The following is a 23,169-nucleotide window of genomic DNA, read 5'->3' as shown; positions in this document are numbered from 1 at the left end:
TCGTCAGTCTTCCATTGTCAGCCATTGCTGCTTACTAGTCTCCCAGCGGCAGTATCGTGAATTACACGTCGTTTCGTGACTCATTTGTTTTTCCAAGCTCTGCTGGTACTGCTGTAGAGATCCCAGCGGGATATCTAATGTGCGTCGTAAATTGTTTATTTATTTATTGTTCCGGGGGACCAAATTAAGGAGAAGTCTCCATGGTCATGGAACGAGTCAATACATGAAATTATAACACGATAGTAGAAACAGATAAAATGAAATATAAGTAACATATTCAGGCGACAATTAGTAAGTTTAAATAAGAAAATCAACAATGTAACACTGGAATTTGCTTAATTTTTCAGCTCTTGCAGGAGCTCCTCCACAGAATAGAAGGAGTGAGCCATGAGGAAACTCTTCAGTTTGGACTTAAAAGTGTTTGGGCTACTGCTAAGATTTTTGAGTTCTTGTGGTAGCTTATTGAAAATGGATGCAGCAGAATACTGCACTCCTTTTTGCACAAGAGTCAAGGAAGTGCATTCCACATGCAGATTTGATTTCTGCCTAGCACTAATTGAGTGAAAGCTGCTAACTCTTGGGAATAAGCTAATATTGCTAACAACAAACGACATTAAAGAAAATATATACTGTGAGGGCAATGACAGAATTCCCAGACTACTGAATAGGGATCGACAAGAGGTTCTCGAACTTACACCACACATAGCTCGAACAGCCCGTTTTTGAGCCAAAACTACCCTTTTTGAATCAGAAGAATTACCCCAAAAAATAATACCATATGACATAAGCGTATGAAAATATACGAAGTAGACTACTTTTCGTGTTGTGACAGAAACAATTGGTAACACATTTCGTGCGCCAGCCTGCATGTAACGGCTTTTGCGATCTTTTTCTACGAAACGAAAACAGGCGGCAAGAGCAGAGGCGCTGTAGCGCAGGCGTACCTGCGGCCTGGCGGCGAGGTGGACGAGCCAGAGCTCGGCGTCGGCGGGCACCTTGGCGGTGCAGGTGAGCTTGTCGGCGCAGGCGCCCAGGTGGTAGCCGCGCGCCACGTTGCGCAGCGCCCAGCGGCCGGACCCGTCGTCCGCCACCGAGATGACGAACTGCGTGCCCGGGTCGCGCTCCTCGCTGTCGCACGCCACGTTGCCGAACGAGTCCACGGCCAGGTACTTGCCCAGGTGCGAGCGCAGGTACACGGTCGAGCCGGCGTCCTTGCTCGGCTCCAGCGTCCAGATCTGCAAAACGACCGTCCACTTGCTGTGCGTACTGGGGCATCCGAGTCCACACTTATACATAAAACGAGGTTTCGATCCGAGCCTCGTTTGATTGCTGAAGGCAATGATTATGCGCTATTACTGGCCATCTAGGCCTGAACTGTTACGCAACAGGTGGGACAAAATCAGTATTATTCAGAGCAGAAAAGGAAGTGTGCTCTCACCAGTACTCTTCAATGTTGTCATTGGCAACTTCGTAAGGAAAGTTCGCTAAGGGTCACCAGCAGATGACATGAAATTCATAGCATATACAGACGATGTGTTGATATGGCAAGATAATAAGCAGAAATTGGAAGAACAACTGGAGGCCTGGCAGAGGGTAACTGCACAAGCAAGCACTGAGGTAAGTGAGGTAATGAAAATCAGCAGAGGAATGAAGGATTCAAGTTGTAATGGAAGAAATTATTAAAAAATATGTTCTTTCAAATATCTAGGAAATAAGCTAACCGGTAAAGGAAATGTCAAGGAACAAATTTCGAAGTGGATAGAAAATTGCTGACGGCCGGCGTGGCCGAGCGGTTGTAGGAGCCTCAGTCTGGAGCCGCGCGACCGCTACGTCGCAGCTTCGAATCCTGCCTCGAGCATGGATGTGTGTTAGTTAGGTTTAAGTACTTCTAAGTCCTAGGGGACTTATGACCTCAGCTGTCCCATAGTGCTCAGAGCCATTTGATCCATTTTTAAATTGCTCAAAATTTTTATTATTGTGCATCAGACATAATTTGCAATTGAAAAGTACCTGTCACAGCAAAGATCGTGATATAAAAAATCCTACTATCTACGATTTTTAACCTATGGATGAGAATCTTGGCCTGGATGGAGAAAGATCTGAGTAAAATAGAAGAGACAGGGTGGTGCTTTCTACGAGAGGGTTTGACGAGAAGGGACGGGGTAAGAAATTAAACAATGCGAAACACGCTTCAGATCATATCCGTAGAAGAAACTATAGAGAGAAACCGGCCGAAAAGGTTTCGCCACTTTAAAAAAACTAAGCTGACACACTACTTAACCTAAATTATCCTAAGGGCAAACACACACACACCCACGCCCGAGGGAGGACTCGAACCTCCGCCGGGACCAGCCGCACAGTCCATGACTGTAGCGCCTCAGACCGCTCGGCTAATCCCCCGCGGCCCACTTTAAAACAATGGGAAGAGCATTACTACCAAGAACATCTCTGGAGTCCGCATGAACGATCAGCGTAAGCAGAAGCGTTTCAGGAAGAAGAAAAAAAAAAAAGAAAACCTTAATAACGTAGAAGTCTTATTTAAACGATAAGACAATAATTCTCCTTCATGGCCATACGCAAAAAATAGAAGTTTAACAGAATCGAACGATGATATCGGTCCTCATTAGAATACACACGCCAGTAGATCAGTAAGTCTAGCCTATAACGCCGACCTGTGCTTTAACTACGTCTGTAACGGGTACCTTCCACGATGGCATGGGGATGAACATTATACCCAACAGCAAGGATTTCGGACGTGACCGAAAGGACAGACACCACGCATTTATATAATTCATACGCCTCGATGGACGTGATTCCACAAACTTCAGCGCGGATGCGCAATTACATTTACCTCCAACGGGCATCTAAAATTTACCAGCATGTGGGACATGGACGGGGACTGTGGACAGTTAGCTCTACGTGGGAGTATGGGTCAGCCTGGAAGTGTGTTGAGATAGTCCGCGCATTTGAGATAAACGCTGTGTCGGATGGCGCAGTGGTTAACGCCTAGTAAGCAGGAGATCCCGGGTTCGAGTCCCAGCCCGGTACACATTTTCACTCGTCGTCAATGATTTCACAAAGTCTCGATAATGTCGCCTGCCCGGTATCGGCGGGAAATACGACACTGAAGTGCTTTTGTTGTTCTGAAGGACGACGCACAGGACACTGAATCGTACTTCAGAACAACACAGAAACTGTAATGTCATATCCTTTATTTGCACACTATGTCACGTCATTGATGACACATTCAATATGAGCCTATTTGCATAGAGGCCATTTACATCGAGACCTATTGCGGACATTCTGGATTGATATTCGCAGTTCTTTTACCGATTGTTTGGCTCCTACAGTTCATACACCTTGCACCGCCTATTCGCCTGTTCTGTGAGAGAAAGGTAACGTTCGTCTTTGTCTGTATCTGCTGCCTTCAAAACCCTTGCACACTTACGTTAGTTTTACAGTGAGGCTACAGACGTGGATCCTTTTAACGGCTCGCCACATCTCTGAGAGTGCCATAAATCATGCTCTAATGCATTGCAAGACCTTTATTCGTAGGGTACTGAATACGTAACACAGAACTGCAATGATTTCTGGAGCGCCTACATTGGACCGAATAATCATTCTAAGTCGGAGTATTGTCCTTAATACTCTGCGCTTGTACTCCCAATTAACGAAGACAGTGTGTCTGCGCCACGAGATGTCTGGTAACTTCGAGATGGTCGACGGGCACAGTAAGAAGTAAGTGTTCTGTGCTCATACGCACTACGAGTAGCGAAGTGCTAAAGGGGAACTCAACCGTCTCATTGTTAGCGCTCAAAGTGAGTCAGCGTTGGCAGATGAGACTGTAGCATCGCTGCCAACTGACAGGACTAGAAGCTGTAGCATCTTGCGCTGCCGCGGGGATAGTAGTATTAACTCTCAATCAGTTTCGTGCTGTTCTGATTTCCTGCTTACTTTCGTTGGCTACGCTGCAAGGTATCGTAATAAGTGACCTTCTGTCACGGAAACACTACGCCGTTCCACGCAGAAATCTGTTTACGTACAGCTGTCTAAAAGTGAAGATCTTCCTTATGTGCATTAATGCTCGTGTGTCATTCAGGAGAAAACATAACTTTGGCTTACCTGCTTCTTTTTAAGGGAGGTGCCGTTAGCGTTGATCTTGAAGCCAAAACTCTCTGCGGTGAGGTAGCGGAACTTGGAGTTGATGAGCCCAATGGTCCACGAGCCCTTTGGAGGAGCCAAGTCGCCGCCACCGTTGACATCGTGACCGTTTACGCTGCCGTTCATTATGCTGAACTGGAACACAAACAGTTCACACTGTTACACGGCGGATGTAATTCATGACAGAAAGATATGTAAAAACTAAGACAGCGGCATGAAAAAATAGTTGCTGTTATTACTAGATAGCAGTCAGGTGTGGTTCTTGGGATAAAAACTTGTATGTGAGATCCCAGACAACTTTAAATATAGTTAAACTAAAAAGAAATGGGAACGTAAACATTTCAAAATCGACTGTTAATTTTCTCAGGATGTTGCTATTCAAACTTGTTCAGAAAAACGCAGTGCGGCTGATATATGAATTTGTGCATCAAGGAGTTTTCTTGGTAACAGTAAAGAGGGACATTCTCTTCCTATTTCCTATGTTATTCCTTTGGTTTCGTGCTGTCCATTTGTTCTGTAGGATGAAAAACTAAGTGTGGGAGGTACAGAAACTGTAGTTTCGTTTATCTCATAAAAACATTTTCTGCTACTATTCACGAACACACACGTATATTTTAACACGGCAGTATCGGGGAATACTTAATATTGTTAAAAGTAGTTTCTTCTTTACAAAATATTTATATATCTTGCACATTGTCCTTGTAGCTTTACTATAAGAAACCTTTTACCATTAGTGATTTTTTTTGTCCTATACATTGTGAAGCGCGAAAGTAACCGTGTTTACAGAACTTTGAATATCCTGTAACGAGTTTCAACATTGCATCTGTGTGTCTAGTTTTTTTGTTTGTTGCTGTTACCGTTGTTGTTGTTATTGTTGTTGTTGGCGTAAACAAGCGAATTTTTCTTTAGTTACGGTTGATTAGCATGTTCGAGTTCCGACGTAACACCGCACTCTACACCACATAAGTAAGGTCATCGGGCAAAAAATTCGTCAGTCACGCAGAAATCATTAAAAGCATCATTTAATACCGTTTAATTCAAACCCCGGTCTTGATAACCTCCTGGATTTGATTAGGAAGTTACTCCACAAGGTTGCGCAAGTACATCGCAACCAGGTTAAGCCAGTCACTGAGGACTTGATGGCAGAGTTCCAATAAATTGAGGGGATGCTAATGTCGACATTTCACACGCTATTCTAACATGACCCACAGATTTTCTATGGGGTTTTAAGTCAGTTGATTTTTCAGGCCAGTCGAGATGGAATGGGATGTGCGAGTGTTCAGAAAATAAGTCAAATATTCCTCCTGCTCGATGAACTTTGCTGTTTTCTTGATGTGGTTTTGTGATGGTCTTTCGCGACGTTCATTGCATGCAGTTTCCGTCTCAATGTTCTATCGGTAACAGGTTGGGATGGACCTTCATTCATTGCCTACAGCTATTCCTGTCGGATTTGGATGTGATTTTGATACACAAGCCGTGAAACACGTCTCCGGTCCCTTTTAGTCAGGATCTTTTTCCGAGCACAATTCTGCGACGTGTTTCGTGACCAAGTGTGTTACACCACTGATTGTAGACAAGTTGTACAGTCCGCTGCGAAATACAAACAAATCCAGCAACGTCACACACCGTATGGCCACAAGCATGGCTAAACACAATTGCCACTTTTTACACTCTGTCACGTCGTTACATTTACCCATGTTTACGTACAACGTCCGCCTGAAGTATATATGTCTCACTGATAAATGTTGTCGTATGTTCACGTAGAAGCAGTGCGCATGTGGCCAAGTACGTAACTCGATCTCTGCGTCATCTGCAAAGGCTTAACGATTCATGTGAGCGGCGCACTAGAGTGACTAATTTTTTGTCAGGTGAGCTCACAATTACCTTCTTATTTACCAGTAGCAAGCCTAAACGACTAAAAACATCAATAACGATAGCTGAAATTCCACTTCCTTGGATCACAATGCGATTACGAGTACACTGGAGTAGCTCACGCACAACAAAAATTAAATTCAAGATAGCATAATGTAGTAAATAAAAACAAAGGTAGCTAGTGGAAATTGGTTCCCGAAAAGCATCGCGCACAAGAAAAATTAAATGTAAATCTGAAGAGTGTCGGCATCAAATGTTTTTTTTTACAGAAGAAACTGAACAGTTTTCGCAATCGAAGGCTTTTAACAATTGTTACAACTGAAAAAATTAAAACACAAGCAGATTTCTCCAAAAATTGTAGGTTTTATGACGCTTCACCGTGTGTTTCTACGCTTTTATGGCAAGAGAAACGACGGTGAGCGAACTGCCGCTGTATTGTTACTCCCAAGCGTCACTGCGCAAGTAACGCAGCACGGAGTCCCCCGGGGGCGTGGACTTCCATAAAGAGAGTCGCAATTAAGTTGACAGTTGTCGGGGGGAACGAGAGCCTGCAAGCAGCAGGGGGGCTCAGATGCCACGCAGAGGGTGAAATGGAATCAAGAGACCCTTTTTGTCGGAGTTTTAATCAATTTCCGCGGCGACGCCAACTGAGCGAAAGCAGCAAGCCCAGCGTTCCCGCTGCTCTGAGGGGGTGGGGGACCTTGGCGAAGGGAGCGAACTCAGGGGGGGGGGGGGTTTGGTTGTCCACCTGCCATTACCGACGGAAGCAGTGACACGGCAAATGCCAAACAAAAGTTACTAGATTTCAAGCAAATCTGATATTTATAGTGACAGAAAAAATTTAAAGAACACTAATGCACTGAAACTGACTCTTGCTGTTTCGCAACACAAAGGTAGTCATAAAATTTGAAATATCACCTGGAAAAAAATAAAGTTAGGTAATTAATGTTTTGTCTGGTGGCAGGTGCATGTCTGGAGTTAAGGCACACAATAAGATCCCCCATCTCAGTACCGTAGGCCGTCGCTACAGGAGCCAAAACGAAATGGTGCAGCCACTGATAAAATCAAGTGTGTGCGGTGTTTGGGGTTTTGCATTTAAAAGGGAACAACGCTGCAACAATCGATGATGAGTGGGTGGTAGTGTACGGCAGCAATGCACCGTCATATGGCACAGCGGTTAGGGCTAATAGCAAGAGAGGTGGATACCTATATGCTCTAATACCAACGTATCACAATCGAAGCGATGGTGAAAACAGTGAAAAATTACTCATGGGTCAATTTCCAACATCTTGCATGGCAGTTTAACCCCCTACTACTAGGAGTTTTTTGGCTCACTGAGTATCATTGGGGTCATACAGAACTTAACTAATTTACACTGGATGTGTTGCGAGTATTTTAATGAACTAACATAAAAAGTATTTTACTGAACTAACAAAAACATACATTACAGCTGTTCAATGTAACAGTAATGATTCTATTTTCGTAAACAATAAGTTCAAGAAACAAAAAGGAATTTAGATTGGAGTCATATTAACGGCAGTGGTACCAGGAGGGTTAAACACAACAAAGATCGTTCTCCACCGGGTTCCGCGACCGCTCAAACCCATTCAAAGGTCCCGCCTAGCTGTGGCAGCAGCGGATATGCTGCATTTGTGCATGAGATCAATCCAGATGATGTCTTTAGCCGTCGAATCAACACAGAGGAGGCAAAGGAGCAAAGCAATCAGTGGAAACATGTGGATCCATCGGCGCCGAAAAAGGCGCGGACCTAGCCATCATCGGACAACGTGATGTTGAGTGTTCTTTGCGCCTTCGATGGTGTGTCGCTCGAAGGAGCAAACCGCAGAAGGAACATACTAGCGAAATCTCACGAGGTTACGGCAAGCTGTCAAAACGAAATGTCGTAGGAAGGAACCGCACGACCGCTACGTCGCAGGTTCGAATCCTGCCTCGGGCACGGATGTGTGTGATGTCCTTAGGTTAGTTAGGTTTAAGTAGTTCTAAGTTCTAGGGGACTGATGATCTCAGATGTTAAGTCCCATAGTGCTCAGAGCCATTTGAACCATTTTTTTGTCGTAGGAAACTGTGAAAGGCGATGTTTTGCCCCACGACAACGCCCCAGCTCATTCTGCACGGGGCACAGTCACACTTTCAGATTCGTTAGGCTACCAAATTTTGACTCATTCCCGTATTCTCCTGACTTGGCTTCCAGTGACTACATCCTCTTTCCTCGGATGAAAGAAAACATGCGTGGCCGGCGTTTCCAGAATGACGACGGCGCATTCTGACTTTCAACAAACGTTACAAACTGAAAATCAGACTTCAACAACCAAGTGTATACCATGTCATCCATTGTTGGTGTTGTGACTTGGCAAGACAGCCAAGCCACTATGATTGGTAGCCGAAAGGCACGCGTTAAGCTCACGCATGCTGGCGTGAGGTCTGGAACAGTTAAGGGAATTTATAGTAGCAAATAAAGTACGTAGCTGATGGAATACTTAACTTTAATCCATAATTGGTGAACATCGGTCTGACGATACATGCATCACAAGATAAATAGCAAATGATAATGGCGCCTTGCAAGGTCGTAGCAAATGAGAGCGTAATTTGTCAGTGAACCATCTCTAGGAAAGTCGGCTGTACAACTGGGGCGAGTGCTAGGAAGTCTCTCAAGACCTGCCGTGTGGTGGCGCTCGGTCTGCAATCACTGACAGTGGCGACACGCGGGTCCGACGTATACTAACGGACCGCGGCCGATTTAAAGGCTACCACCTAGCAAGTGTGGTGTCTGGCGGTGACACCACAGTTGGGATAAATATGTCGCACTGAAGGCTGCATATGTACTGCGCGACCGACATCATCGCCAAGTTACATGGTACCAGTTCCTTTTTTTTTTTTCCGATGTGACAAATGACACCAACGGACTAGCCGATAAACCTCGACATCTGTTCTAATTTCTCGGATTTTCTCAACTTTATCACTTCACGACTAATATCTGCGAGGAAATAACACATTCAGGTGCACCCAGAGGGAAGAAAGAACAAACGCGAAACTTTGCAAACAAGTATAGTGAGATCTGGTACGCATGTGATCCAAGTTTGGTGTCAGCGCGCATGCCCACAGACTCCGCAGTGACGCTGCAATCGGGCAGGAGGCTATATTTAAACGGCGCATAGTGGAAAAGTCATACACGTCATGATCACATCCCGACTCGAGGAGGGCGTTAGTAGGCGCAGAATGCCAGATAGACGTGTTACACATTTCTCAGGTTTAATCCAGTTTGAGAAGGACCTAATCATCGGCATGAAAACAGCAGGATGGCTGACACACCTTATGGTTCGCCGGGGTCGATCGTTCGGAGTGTTCCGTCAGAGCCTCTTGGGTGCCGTGGACACGAGATGGCATCCATTTGCGACGTACCGGAGGTCTGGAGCGAGCACAAAGACGACGAGGCAAGAGGACCGAAAGATCGTGCGCCAGGCGACCAAGGATTCTGCATGATTCGCTCCATGACACGTAGATGCACGGGTACCAATTATTCCACCAACCATTTATAAACGCCTTGCAGATGTGAATTTGCAATCCAGGCGCCCTAGTCGAGTACCGCCGTTAACACCGAGACATCGGCGACTCCGTCTACAGCCGTGCCAAGCCAGGAGGAGGTGGACTATCGCAGACTGGCAAACCGCGATGTTTAATGATGAATCCCCCCCTTTTTGGGGACGGATGGTAACCGCATACAGATGCAGAGGCAGCCTGGTGAACGGTACAGCTCCACTCACGCTATCGCGCGCCACACCGCCCACAAAGCTGGTGTAAAGGTTTGGGAGGGAGGGGGGGGGGGGGGGCACAGACTACGATAGCCAGCCCCACTAATTGTCGTACATGGAGCCTCAATGGATCGGCGTTATGCAGACGATATTCTTCAACACCATGTGGGACCTTTCCTACACGGTCTATTGGGGGCACTTTTCCAGCAATATAATGCTCGACCGCGTACAGCTCGAGTTGCTGAAGACTTCCTACATCATGTTCCGACTCTTCCATGGCCGGCCTGCTCCCCAGACTTGTCTCCTAGAGAGCAAGTGTAGGACCAACTAAAACCCAGATGCTGCTGTGTCAATTTGAACATGATATGCAGGTGACTGTTCCAGATTTGTGGGCCAATCTGCCTCAGTACAACATCAGGCCTGTAATCAACTCAATGCCAGACTGTGCTGCGCCATGTATTGCAGCTAAAGGTGGTCCGATGTGTTAATGATGTCTCACTGCATTTGTTTACGTGTTTTCATTCTGGGATCAAGTGAATCTTGTCATCTATACTATTAGGTCTAATGAATTTCATTTTGAATCGATGCTCCCCTCTTGGTGCACTATTTTCAATGTTTCTGAGTATATGTCGCCTGACTCCTCTTCAAACATCAGAAATTTCAACAGTAAACAGGAAACGTGACGGACAACGCCTCTCTTGCAGCGTCTACCACTGGTGTGAGTTGAGCATATCCGTATTGCTCTCGTGATTAAAAACTATCCCGTGGTTCCTTATTGCAATCCTGTCGTGATACTTTGCTATCGAGGAAAAGCAACGTCAGCGAAGAATTTAAAGAATGTGTTCCGGTGCTGCACGGGAAGGCACGAGGAATTTAGATTTTAGCGAAGGTACCGACATCACTAGAGGTAAGATAGATACTGCCTACAGGAAAATGAAAGAGACCTTTGGAGAGAAGAGAACCACTTGCATGAATATCAAGAGCTCTGATGGAAACCCAGTTCTAAGCAAAGAAGAAAAAGCAGAAAGGTGGAAGGAGTATAAAGAGGGTCTATGCAGGGGCGATGTTCTTGAGGACAATATTATGGAAATTGAAGAGGAGGTAGATGAAGGTGAAATGGGAGATATGATACTGCGTGAAGAGTTTGACAGAGCACTGAAAGACCTAAGGCGAAACAAGGCCCCGGGAGTAGACAACATTCCATTAGAACTACTAACAGCCTTGGGAGAGTCAGTCCTGACAAAACTCTACCATCTGGTGAGCAAGATGTATGAGACAGGCGAAATACCCTCGGACTTCAAGAAGAATATAACAATTCCAATCGCAAAGAAAGCAGGTGTTGACAGATGTGAAAATTACCGAACTATCAGTTTACTAAGTCACAGCTGCAAAATACTAACACGAATTCTTTACAGACGAATGGAAAAACTGTTAGAAGCCGACCTCGAGGAAGATCAGTTTGGATTCCGTAGAAATGTTGGAACACGTGAGGCAATATTGAGCCTACGACTTATCTTAGAAGAAAGATTAAGGAAAGGCAAACCTACGTTTCTAGCATTTGTAGGCTTAGAAAAGCTTTTGACAATGTTGACTGGAATACTCTCTTTCAAATTTTGACGGTGGCAAGGGTAAAATACAGGGAGCGAAAGGCTATTTACAATTTGTAAAGAAACCAGATGGCAGTTACAAGAGTCGAGGGGCATGAAAGGGAAGCAGTGGTTGGGAAGGGAGTAAGACAGGGTTGTAGCCTCTCCCCGATGTTATTCAATCTGTATATTGAGCAAGCAGTAAAGGAAACAAAAGAAAAATTCGGAGTAGGTATTAAAATCCATGGAGAAGAAATAAAAACTTTGAGGTTCGCCGATGACATTGTAATTCTGTCAGAGACAGCAAAGGACTTTGAAGAGCAGTTGAACGGAATGGACAGTGTCTTGAAAGGAGGATATAAGATGAACATCAACAAAAGCAAAACGAGGATAATGGAATGTAGTCGAATTAAGTCGGGTGATGTTGAGGGTATTAGATTAGGAAATGAGACACTTAAAGTAGTAAAGGAGTTTTGCTATTTGGGGAGCAAAATAACTGATGATGGTCGAAGTAGAGAGGATATAAAATGTAGACTGGCAATGGCAAGGAAAGCGTTTCTGAAGAAGAGAAATTTGTTAACATCGAGTATTGATTTAAGTGTCAGGAAGTCGTTTCTGAAAGTATTTGTATGGAGTGTAGCCATGTATGGAAGTGAAACATCGACGATAAATAGTGTAGACTAGAAGAGAATAGAAGCTTTCGAAATGTGGTGCTACACAAGAATGCTGAAGATTAGATGGGTAGATCACATAACTAATGAGGAGGTATTGAACAGAATTGGGGAGAAGAGGAGTTTGTGGCACAACTTGACTAGAAGAAGGGATCGATTGGTAGGACATATTCTGAGGCATAAGGGGTCACCAATTTAGTATTGGAGGGCAGCGTGGAGGGTAAAAATCGTAGATGGAGACGAAGAGATGAATACATTAAGCAGATTCAGAAGGATGTAGGCTGCAGTAGGTACTGGGAGATGAAGAAGCTTGCACAGGATAGAGTAGCATGGAGAGCTGCATAAAACCAGCCTCAGGACTGAAGACGACAACAACAACCGACATTCGGAGAACGGTTTTGCGGTAAGGGACCTCGCGTTGCGCCAGTTCACTAGAAATGGCGGATGAAGCGATAACGTGCTCCGGTCACGAATCCGACTCTGGCCGAAGCGGCATTGATCTTGCCCACGGTCCACGGGCGGCGGCGTGAGGCGGGGCTCGGCGGGGCGTGGCGTCGGTGGCGACTGCCGGCGGCCGCGTCTGCGAGCGCAGGCCCGCTCCGCGATGCACGTTTGCCCGGGCCGCGGCCGCGGTGCAGCGGTCGATGCGGTACGCGGGAGCAATGACCCCGCCATTCATGCTGCGCGCTGCGACGCCTCCTATTGATCGGACTGCCCCAGCCTCCGGGCTTGCGTACGCGCAAGCGCTCCTCAGGTAAGTCCCGCACTCTGCCTCAATGGGATTGCGGTCGCAAGCGCTCGGTAACTCCGTCCTTGCACGGGAAGTGTTTCTCACGCCGAGTGTGGTTGCCATCGCGGTTGGTGCACGCTCATAAAAGAGCTGCTGCATCACAGTGAACGTGTTCCTCATCATTTGCGACCACAGTGCTTTATAGCGGCTATATATGAAGCGCTACACTGTTTGTTTATGAAGATGGCCGCACGCGAGATTGCTACCTTAGCTCTATTAAAACGCACGTTTGCTAGCTATGTTGTTTCGTCTGTAGTACACACAAATAAAAACTTCAGCCTTAGTGAACATGATACAACGCAAAAAGAAAAGTTCCATGTACACTGAGTAAAAACAAGTTTTTAAAACTTCGATTACAAATAGCGCGATACAAATTTACAACAGTCTTCTACATAAGACAAGAATTATTTAATCATTTTCACTTTTCAGTAAAACCCTATGAGTATCACTGTTTCTATTCAGTAGTGGATTTTGTTCAAAATCTGAAACACAAGAGACTCGATAAGAAAGTGTAATATCTCCTGCTGCAAGTATGAAATGTCCCTTATTGACAGACATAACGAAAATCTTGTTTTACGATGAGATTACTGTTGAATGCTGTGTTTCCGTACACGAATAATATGCTGAACCGCAAGCGAATCTGGCAGTGAATAGACAATCTTCCAGTTCATTGGTCCACGTTGCTCCACACGTTCACAAAATCAAAGGAACTCGCTTCTGTATGGAGAGATCTATTATATCTACGTGAAATCGAATATTACAGTACATACATCCATTAAATTAATAAAAAATCCAAAATCTTTTATTAAACAAAGATGAACAAAAAGTTAATGTAGAAAGTAGAAAGTCTTTCCCCTCTATCGACAAAACTAAGGTTAATAGAGCATACCTTTCTGACGTCACAATGCGTTTACACACTGAAGAGCCAAGCAAACTGGTACACCCGCCTAATATCGTGTAGGGACCCACAAGCACGCAGAAGTGCCGCAACACGACGTGGCACAACCTAGCGCGTTGGCGCTGTGGCTAGCACACTGGACTCGCATTCGGGAGGACGACGGTCCAACCCCGCGTCCGGCCATACCGATTTAAGTTTTCAGTGATTTCCCTAAACCGCTCCAGTCAAATGCCGGGATGTGTCCTTCCCTTATCCAAAGAGACCGATGACATCGCTGTCTGGTCTCCTAACCCAAACAACCCAACCCAACGACGTGGCATGAACTCGACAAATGAAGTAGTGCTGGAGGGAATTGATATCATGAATCCCGCAGGGCTGCCCATAAATCCGTACGAGTGCGAGGGGGTGGAGATCTCTTCTGAACAGCACGTTGCAAGGCATCCCAGATCTGCTCAACAATGTTCATGCCAGGGAAGTTTGGTGGCCTGAGGAAGTCTTTCAACTCAAATGAGTATTCCTGGAGCCACTCTGTAGCAATTCCGAAAGTGTGGGGTGTCGCATTGTCCTGCTGGAATTGCCCAAATCCGTCGGAATGCAAAATGGACATGAATGGATGCAAGTGGTCAGACAGGATGCTTACGTACGTGTCACCTGTCAGAGTCGTATCTAGACGTATCAGTGGTCCCATATCACTCCAACTGCACACGACCACACAAGTTTGAACAATCCCCTGCTGACATGCAGGGTCCTTGGATTCATGAGTTTGTCTCCATACCCATACAAGTCCATCCGCTCGACACAATTTGAAACGAGATTCGTCCGACCAGGTAACACGTTTCCACTCATCAACAATCCAATGTCAGTGTTGACGAGCCCAGGTGTGGCGTATAGCTATGTGTCGTGCAGTCATCAAGGGTACACGAGTGTGGATTCGGCTCCGAAAGCCCATATTGATGTTTCGTTGAATGTTGCGCACGCTGACACTTGTTGATGGCCCAGCACTGAAATCTGCAGTAATTTGCGGTAGGGCAGCACTTCGTCGTTGGTCCCGCTTTTGCAGGATCTTTTTCCGACCGCAGCGATGTCTAAGATGCGATGTTTTACCGGATTCCTAATATTCACGGTACAACCGTGAATGGTCGTACGGGAAAATCCCAACTTCATCGCTACCTCGGAGATGCTGTGCCCCACCGCTCGTGCGCCGACTACAACACCACGTTCAAACTCACTCAAATCTTGATAACCTGCCATTGTAGCAGCAGTAACCGATCTAACAACTGCGCCAGACACTTGTCTTGTATAGGCGTTGCCGACCGCAGCGCCGTATGCTGCCTGTTTACATATATCTGTATTTGAATATGCATGCCTATACCAGTTTCTTTGGCGCTTCTGGCTTTAACCAACGATATTTCAACGAGTCACATTTAATTATAACAAATCGGACCAAAAGCGACGCGTTTTCGAGAAATCCTCACTGTGCCAGTGCTTTGTAGCGACATATATTCGTAACACATAAGTGTTAATATAAAAACCACCAAACTGCAAACGACGTAATCAAACACGTCGTCTCCCAAATTATGTTTGTGACGTACAAAGCCATCTTGCACCTCACTGACCATGTTCCTCCCCACGAACGTAAAATATGACGTGCTTGATACTGGGTTTCACGCACGAGAATACAATGAAACTTGAAATTCCACTTTCTGACGTAACAAGTCTACCAGCTGCATGGCCAAGTTAGATTTCACGTCCCAAAATATAAGTGGCAGTTAAATCAAAACGATACCTATGAAAAGAAAGTAAGTAAGTAATATTTATTACTTCAAAAGTAATCGCCATAACTGTTAATAAATCATTTTACCCCATTGTGAGACAAGACGGTTAATGTCTTCACTGAAAAATGTTTGCGCTTGCCTATGGAAACATGATTGTACCCAAGCATGGATTTCTTCGCTCGAAGAAAATCGACGGCCACACATGTATTTCTTCAGGGCTCCAACAACACAGAACCCTTATGGAGAGAGATCGGGACCGTACGGAGGACGTGTAAGGGCTTTCCAACGAAATTTCTGCAGCGTAGTCGAAAGCACGGACACGCGAACTCCGAGAAAGTCATTATGACTTTTTTCTTTGACTGAAATGGTCCGCTCCTCATTGACTTCCTGGAACACGGCGCCACAATTAACGCACAGCGATGCGGAACACACTGCAAAAACTGAAGAGCGCCACGAAGTCCAAACGAAAAGGAATTTTTTAGGACGGCATCTTTCTGTTGAAGGATAGTACCCCCCGCCCCGTCACATGTTGTCATGTTGTTTGGACTACGATGCAGAAGTTTCGTTGGAAAGCCCTTACACATCTTCCGTACAGCTCCTAATACTACCTGTGCAATTTTCATATATTTGGAGTCCTGAAGGAAGACATTCGTGGCTGTCGATTTGCTTCGAACGAAGAGGTACACGCCTGGGTACAATCATGGTTCTGCAGGCAGCTGCAAACATTTTTCAATTAGGGCAATGACCATCTTTCTCACAGTGGAATAAATGTATTAAGCCGTCTACTTACTTTTTTCCATCTCTCGTTTTCATTTCCTTTTATACATCACGCCAATGGACTATTCACGCACTCCGTGAAAACACTCGGCGCAGTGGCTGATGGCTATGTGAAACGACATAAATCGATCGGCACTGACAGTTTTCCCCCAACTGCCAATCCAGCCTGACTTAAATGGCAGACAACACTGAATTTAGCTCGTCGTCTTCTTTTATATACAAAAGAAGGCATGGCACACGGAAATAACGACTAACAAACAAAATTCTGCACAGCAAAGACAACGCACTGATCCAAAGCTGTACACCATGTTGCTACTTCGACTGATTCTGCTACTGCCATCAGCGTTGCGCCGAGCGTCTTACGGAGTGCGCGATCAGTACACAGCCACCTCGACAAAAGGTGTTCAGAATGTAACGTTAACGAAAGGAAAATCACTACGCTTCAAAAGCTGTTGGCAGTGGTATGTATTACGCGATTCGCATAATTGAATATGGAGCTACAAAACATGTATTGTAGCGTTTATTGAAGGGTTGTAGCAACAGAGCGTTCCATTCACCTCTGCAGTTCGATCGAGCGAGGTGACGCAGTGGTTAGCACACCAGACTTGCTATCGGGAGGACGACGGTTGAAACCTGCGCCGTTCCCGGGTTCGATTCCCGGCGGGGTCAGGGATTTTCTCTGCCTCGTGATGACTGGGTGTTGTGTGCTGTGCTTAGGTTAGTTAGGTTTAAGTAGTTCTAAGTTCTAGGGGACTGATGACCATAGATGTTAAGTCCCACAGTGCTCATAGCCATTTGAACCATTTGAAACCTGCGCCCAGCCATCCTGATTTAGGTTTTCCTTGAATCACTTCAAGCAAATGCCGGGATGGTTCCTTTGAAAAGGCATGACCGATGTTCTTTCCCATCATTCCCTCATCCGACGGGACCAATGACCTCACTGTTTGGTCCCCTCCCCCAAATCAACCAACCACCCAATCCGCAGCTCGGAGATAGTGTGTGGGTGAGTTTATAGCAACCTAGTTCCTCGTGCTACCCAACAAGGAAAAGTCAATTGAGAATAATTGGGAGTTCCGTGGAGCCAGAACTTTTTGAAATCACATTTCGATGAGGTCACTGATCTAAGACAGTGCATGTTTGAATCACGTATACTGTCGCTGGTCTTTAGGTGTAGTGTTGACAAATTGTTGCAGTATCTGTATGAAGCGCTCGCTTTACATTGTCTCATGAAAGAATCTAATAAAAATACGTCGTACTACAGCATAAAAATCCCATTTTTGTGTAAGCAGATGGGACTTGTGTAGTTGATGTGCATTTTCTATTCTTCCATAACAAGCGTTCCTTTTGAATAACCTAAGATTTTCCCTTTTCTTCAAGGTTTCTCCCGTCTGCCTTGTTGGCTCCACTAATAACGGCCATTCGCCCAATCATGAAACGTCAATTACTGTATTTGAACTGTCCCACCAGATACCTTTCCTGTGGATGCCATCGTCAGTTAGCGTAGAGAAGAAAAGTCGTATGTGTCATCTGTGAACGTTCTGAGCGTTCCAGTTGTGTGTAGAAGGCGCTTGAGGTGGCTAGAGGGAATCACAGCTGGGCAGCTACCTAGACAAGCGTGGGAAACAATTTGAACACTCTCAGGCTGTACCGAACCTGGTCTGACTCACATTCCTTCCTGGAAAGCTATGGTCCTCCGCGTTAACCCGTACCAGTAGTTCACAGCCACAGAGATCTCATCACATTTCGAACAATATTCACAATCTTGACAGAAACGTTACCAGCGCACTAAGGAGTACGGACACAGTAACGAAGTTAAAGAGTTATGTCTTAGACCTAGGATACTTCACATTATGGGCTACACAACACGTTAAGTAAAATAAAAGCTTCTTTTCATTTCTTCGGAATGTACTTGCCTTTTTTCTCCTAAAACTATCCTGTTTACAGCGTTTTACGGCGTCTGTATTAGTTAGAATGTTGCGCATAGATCCGAAGTCTGTTTCATATGCCAACCAATACAGTATAAGATGGCGAAACAAGATTTTATAATTTTTATCAGACTGTCGTGCATCCAGCAGCAAAGCACCAAAAGATTTACAGTTGTACTTTTTCTTCATATGTTTTATGTTATGCGTCTGTTCGCTGGTGATTTCTTCATCCAAACGATTTTGTTTAGGTCTTTTAGAACATCTGGATCAAAGAGAGATAAGGAATAGCGTGTAGCAAAATTTTATGCTTAAACAACTCGAGGTTAAAAGTTTCCATAAAGTAGTCGTTGATCTCGGCATTACTTCCTGTACCGAAGTCTCTAATTTTTGACGACATTATATTGAATGTCGGTCATTCAGAACCCGACTTCTGGGTGTAAGTAAACCACGTCAGAAGAAGTCAAGAGTCAGTTGCTATTGACATTATGGAAGAAGTCGATGAAAGCTCCAATTTTTACAGAGAGATGAAACCTCATTAAGATCTCTGATATTTCAGCCAAAGATTTTGACGTGAGAAATTTCATTTCCTACGTAGAAATTTTTGCTGTTTTCTCTTGCATGACCATGTCAGAAGAAAATAGATGTTGGTACTGTCTGTAATAATGTATTTTACTTTTCATTTTTGATGTAAAGTAATATCAGAATGAATTACTTCCGAATCAATACACACAAGTAAAAAATTTAATCTGTGATCAGTTGTTACAGATCCTATAATTGCGCTAAAAGGGCGAAACGCACAGCACGATCGGTCATTGCTTTTCTTTGCTCTTCTTCTACATAACTGGACTAGCTTTCCAGGCGAAAGCGTGCTGCGCTTTTCTAAACTGCCGCGGTAGGTTTGCGCCCCGTCCTGCTAGCAGCTCAGGTCCCGTTACTTTGCGTTGTCCGCCCTACAAGAAACGACGGCAATTACTCAGCCCTGACACGGAAAGACGTGCGGCTCCAGAAGAACGTCTCTAAGCGGCAGCAGTGGTACTTCAAGCAGGAGTTGCTGGCACGAGGCAGATTTCTGCACGGAGGCATCACCGGCATCGGCCCGTGGCAACGCCCCCGCGGTTCAAGGTCGGCGGCAGCCAAGCGCAGAGGTCACGGGCAAGGTGGCGCGCTCAGTCAACACCAGTCCGGCCATCGGCACTGCTTATTCCGCTGGCCAAGTCTGGTGAAGCGGGCAACCGCCTTTCCAAAAATATACATTTGTTTTCCTGTTTTTGACAGATATGCTCTATTTAGACCTCTCTGTACATAATATGAATAGTTCTGTAGAATTTTGCGAGGAAAACAATGTGACTACAGGCGCCGGCAGTTTCGGATCGCTCATTTGTCGGTGGGGCGGTCGCACCAATCCGCCGCGAGTATTAAAAGCCCTGCAGTACACCCTGACAATAGCCTTAATATATAGACAGAAGGAGGCGGTGGGGGACTAATTTGTAACATGTATAGAAGGAGAATGTACGTATAATAATAACAATAATAATAATTTCGTGTGGTTCAGTGTTCTGGTGCAGTTGGGTGTCACTTTGCAGACTTGCGTCTCCCTAGCCATTTATACAAGCGGGAAAAGATGACCTACAGTTTAACGTGGAATCCGAAGCACATTCCGTTTCTGGCGAATCTCCAAATTATTTAAAGGTGATTGCTAAGTTAAAAAAAAAAAATCTGTGGTCCGACTGGGACTCGAAACCATGATGTTTCGGTTACCATGCTTGCTCTTTACTGTCTTTTTTAGGTTCTTACCTACTTGTTTCTGCGTCATTGTTCATTTCATCTGAACACTTCATTTTTTTTTAAAGATTATTACAGAAGGTGTCTGTCCCCTGGCCGCACAAGCCTAATCGATGGAGCACCAAATCCGATTTCGATTCAACTCTGGGCAAGTAAAACCTACAGTTTAACACAGAATCTGAAATATGTTTCACTTCGTTCGAATGTCCATATCATTGAGAGGCAAATGCCAGGTTAAAAGACGGTGAATAATCCTTGGTCCGACCAGGATCGGTACCGCGACATTTCGGTTTTGAGGCACGCGTTGGACGACCAGGCGAGACTCAAGCTTCCCTGCTACATGAAGTTGCGATGGCTGTACCAATTAGATGGCAAAGCCTTCGTCTTCACAGTGGCGACAGACTAATTCATCACAGTTCATCAAATTTCCACAAAATGTTTATAAATAAGATGCACAGACCTTCCTCGTGAAACATTCTATCTATTAGACAAAACCAGATCAAAATCCCTCCCTTGAGATTAGCGGGAAATTTCAGTTTATGTACACGAAGAGACGACGTGGCCTCACATCGAGAAGAACGTTATTGAAATGGAAGCAGAGTTTTTTTTTTGTTTAAATAAAACCTTGTAAATGTCTCACGTGTTTAGTCCATTTGAGTTTAGTCCATATGACAGAAAATGCCAAAATAAGCTAGACAGACTGCTTTGTGCATGCATGAGCAGTGAAGTGGGGATACGCTGTGGCGCGGGTAGCGAACTAGCTGGGCGTTAATCCAGCGTGAATGGTTATGCCGGAGCCGCAGGGGAGGAAGATGCGACCCCGCGGCTGCATTGTTCGGCAGGAAGCTGCGCCGAGATAAGGAAACAAAGCTGGCAGAGGAGCCTAATTGTATGCAGGCCGGCAAGCGGCACAAAAACCACTGTGCCCTGTGTCAGGGAGGAGCCGCCGAGAGGGGAAGCTGGAGCGACAACAGCAACTCTGCTGGTCGCAGCAGCACTGCGGCACTTTAGGTTTGGTAAAGCACGTCTTGTGCTACACCATGAGCTGCACTTCCAAAGCATTCATTTGCAGACCACTCTTCTGCTCCTCAGTCTACCATCAGTGGCATATACTATGCGCATCTACGTTACGCGACGTGCCCGTCAAGTGTAATATCCTTGCCATAATTTGTGGTACTCAGATGTGAAATGAGAAATACTATTTCTTCAAGAAGCATGTACTCGTAAACGCTACCACCATGCAGTTTCTTCTATCTGATGTGTTCAAGTGCAATGTCACTTGTTTCAGCCAGACTTTCATGTGACAACTCGTAGAAGAAATTGCCTGTTGAAACTTCCTAGCAGATTAAAACTGTGTGCCGGACCGACACTCGAACTCGGGACCTTTGCCTTTCGCGGGAAAGTGCTCTACCAACTAGGCTACCCAAGCAGGACTCACGCCCCGTCCTCACAGCTTTACTTCCGCCAGTACCTCGTCTCCTACCTTCCAAACTTTACAGAAGCTCTCCTGCGAACCTTGCACAACTAGCACTGCTGAAAGAAAGGATATTGTGCAGACATGGCTTAGCCGTGTCTCCACAATTGCCCGCGAAAGGCAAAGGTCCCGAGTTCGAGTCTCGGTCCGGCACACAGTATTAATCTGCCAGGAAGTTTCAAATCAGCGCATACTCCGCTGCAGAGTGAAAATCTCATTCTGAAATTGCCTGTTGATTGTGCCTGTGTTTATTTTTATTGTCTCCTTAGGACACGCCACAGCAACGTTATCAGCGCGACAGACACATTGGCGTGTTTACGCCTTACTTCTTCAACTGAGGCATTACATTCGTTGGGCACTGGGATAGTAGTGGGTGGTTATAATTAAACTGAAGGTGTTCCAGGTGCTGCAGTGCGGCCTGTATACATCACAGGACGCTGAAATATCGTACGTATGTTCATCAATCCGTGTGCTCGTGGAGTATACTGAAATAATAATTCAAGTACAAGGGAAGATCGGAAAGTAATGCACAATAATTTTACTACAAAAAAGTTTAATCGGCAACAAAACAAAAAAATCACTGACGAACTTATATCTTTTACCTACTTTTCTACATAGTCACCAGCGTTCTCAGTGCATTTCTCCCGTCGCGGTACCAGCTTCAATACGCCCTGTTGGTATAAGTCCGTCTGGTTGGAGAAAAGCCTATGCGGACTGCTGATTTCACAACCGCATGTCTCAACGCCTTGGCCGGTCAGGAATTTATTCATGGGACCGAACAGATGGAAGTCCGACGTGCAAGGTCCGGACAGTTTTGTGGGTGCTGGAGTACCTCCCCACAAATCTGGCGATTTTCTCACGAACAGGAGGGGCGGGCATTGTCATGAAGAAGTCTGGTACCGTCAGCATTAATGTTGTAGCGTTTGTCACGAAGGGCACGAAGCAACTTAACCAAAGTTTTAATGTAGGCTGCAGTGGTCCACGTTCAGCGAAGTCTACCAATAACACACCATGCATATCCCCGACCACTGTGCAAGCACTTTCCTAGCAGATTGAGTCACTCTGAATTTTTTCCGTATTGACAAGCCAGCATGTTTCCACTCCATAGAGGCCTGCCTGGTTTCAAGCGTGTAGAGGTACGCCCACGACACACCACCAGTGACGATTCCTTTCAGCAAGTCATGCCATTCTGCGGCATAACGCGTTAACTGATCCAAGCGTGTCATCATTCGCTGGCCCTCGTGGTTGTCTGTCAGTTTCTTAGGCGTCCAGCAAGCACTAAATTTACGAAATTTCAACGTGTCATGAACAGTATCGTATACCATGACATAGGAAATTTTGATCTGCTGCGATAAGGTTCGCAGGTGCACACGCCGGTCGTTCAAAATTGCTGCTTCAATAGCTACGACATTCTGCTATGTTGCAGCTGCCATCAGCGGCCCGGAGCGTGGTGAGTCACTAAGATTCACACGGCTCCACTGGAAGAATGCACACCACCTGGAGACACTTACGATCCAAGCAGTCGTCCCCATACACGCTACGCAAGACTCGTCAATTTCACTCTGTTTATGCCCTTTACCCCAAGAACATCAAACTAAACTTCGCTGTTCTTCGCAAGTTGACAATAACATGCGCGCCATGTTTATTTTGTAATTCAGGCTTCTCTCATTAGAGCTGCACATGAAAAC

The 23,169-nt window shown here is 45.4% G+C and overlaps 1 protein-coding gene across 1 annotated transcript in view; it reads right to left on the bottom strand.

Annotated features, from left to right (window-relative positions):
• Window positions 1–23,169, bottom strand: part of LOC126162570 (protein singed) — a 351,638-nt gene that overhangs the window by 153,581 nt on the left and 174,888 nt on the right. The window contains exons 2-3 of the mRNA XM_049919161.1: window positions 4,123–4,296; window positions 945–1,235 (exon numbers count right to left, since the gene is read on the bottom strand). Of these exons, the coding sequence (XP_049775118.1) occupies window positions 945–1,235; window positions 4,123–4,287 (456 nt within the window). The 5' untranslated portion in view covers window positions 4,288–4,296. The remainder of the gene's footprint in view (window positions 1–944; window positions 1,236–4,122; window positions 4,297–23,169) is intronic.

Source organism: Schistocerca cancellata, chromosome 2 (assembly GCF_023864275.1).
Source record: "Schistocerca cancellata isolate TAMUIC-IGC-003103 chromosome 2, iqSchCanc2.1, whole genome shotgun sequence".
Lineage (NCBI taxonomy): Eukaryota > Metazoa > Arthropoda > Insecta > Orthoptera > Acrididae > Schistocerca > Schistocerca cancellata.
Note: the sequence above shows the minus strand (reverse complement) of the source record. Positions and strands in the feature narration are given on the sequence as shown.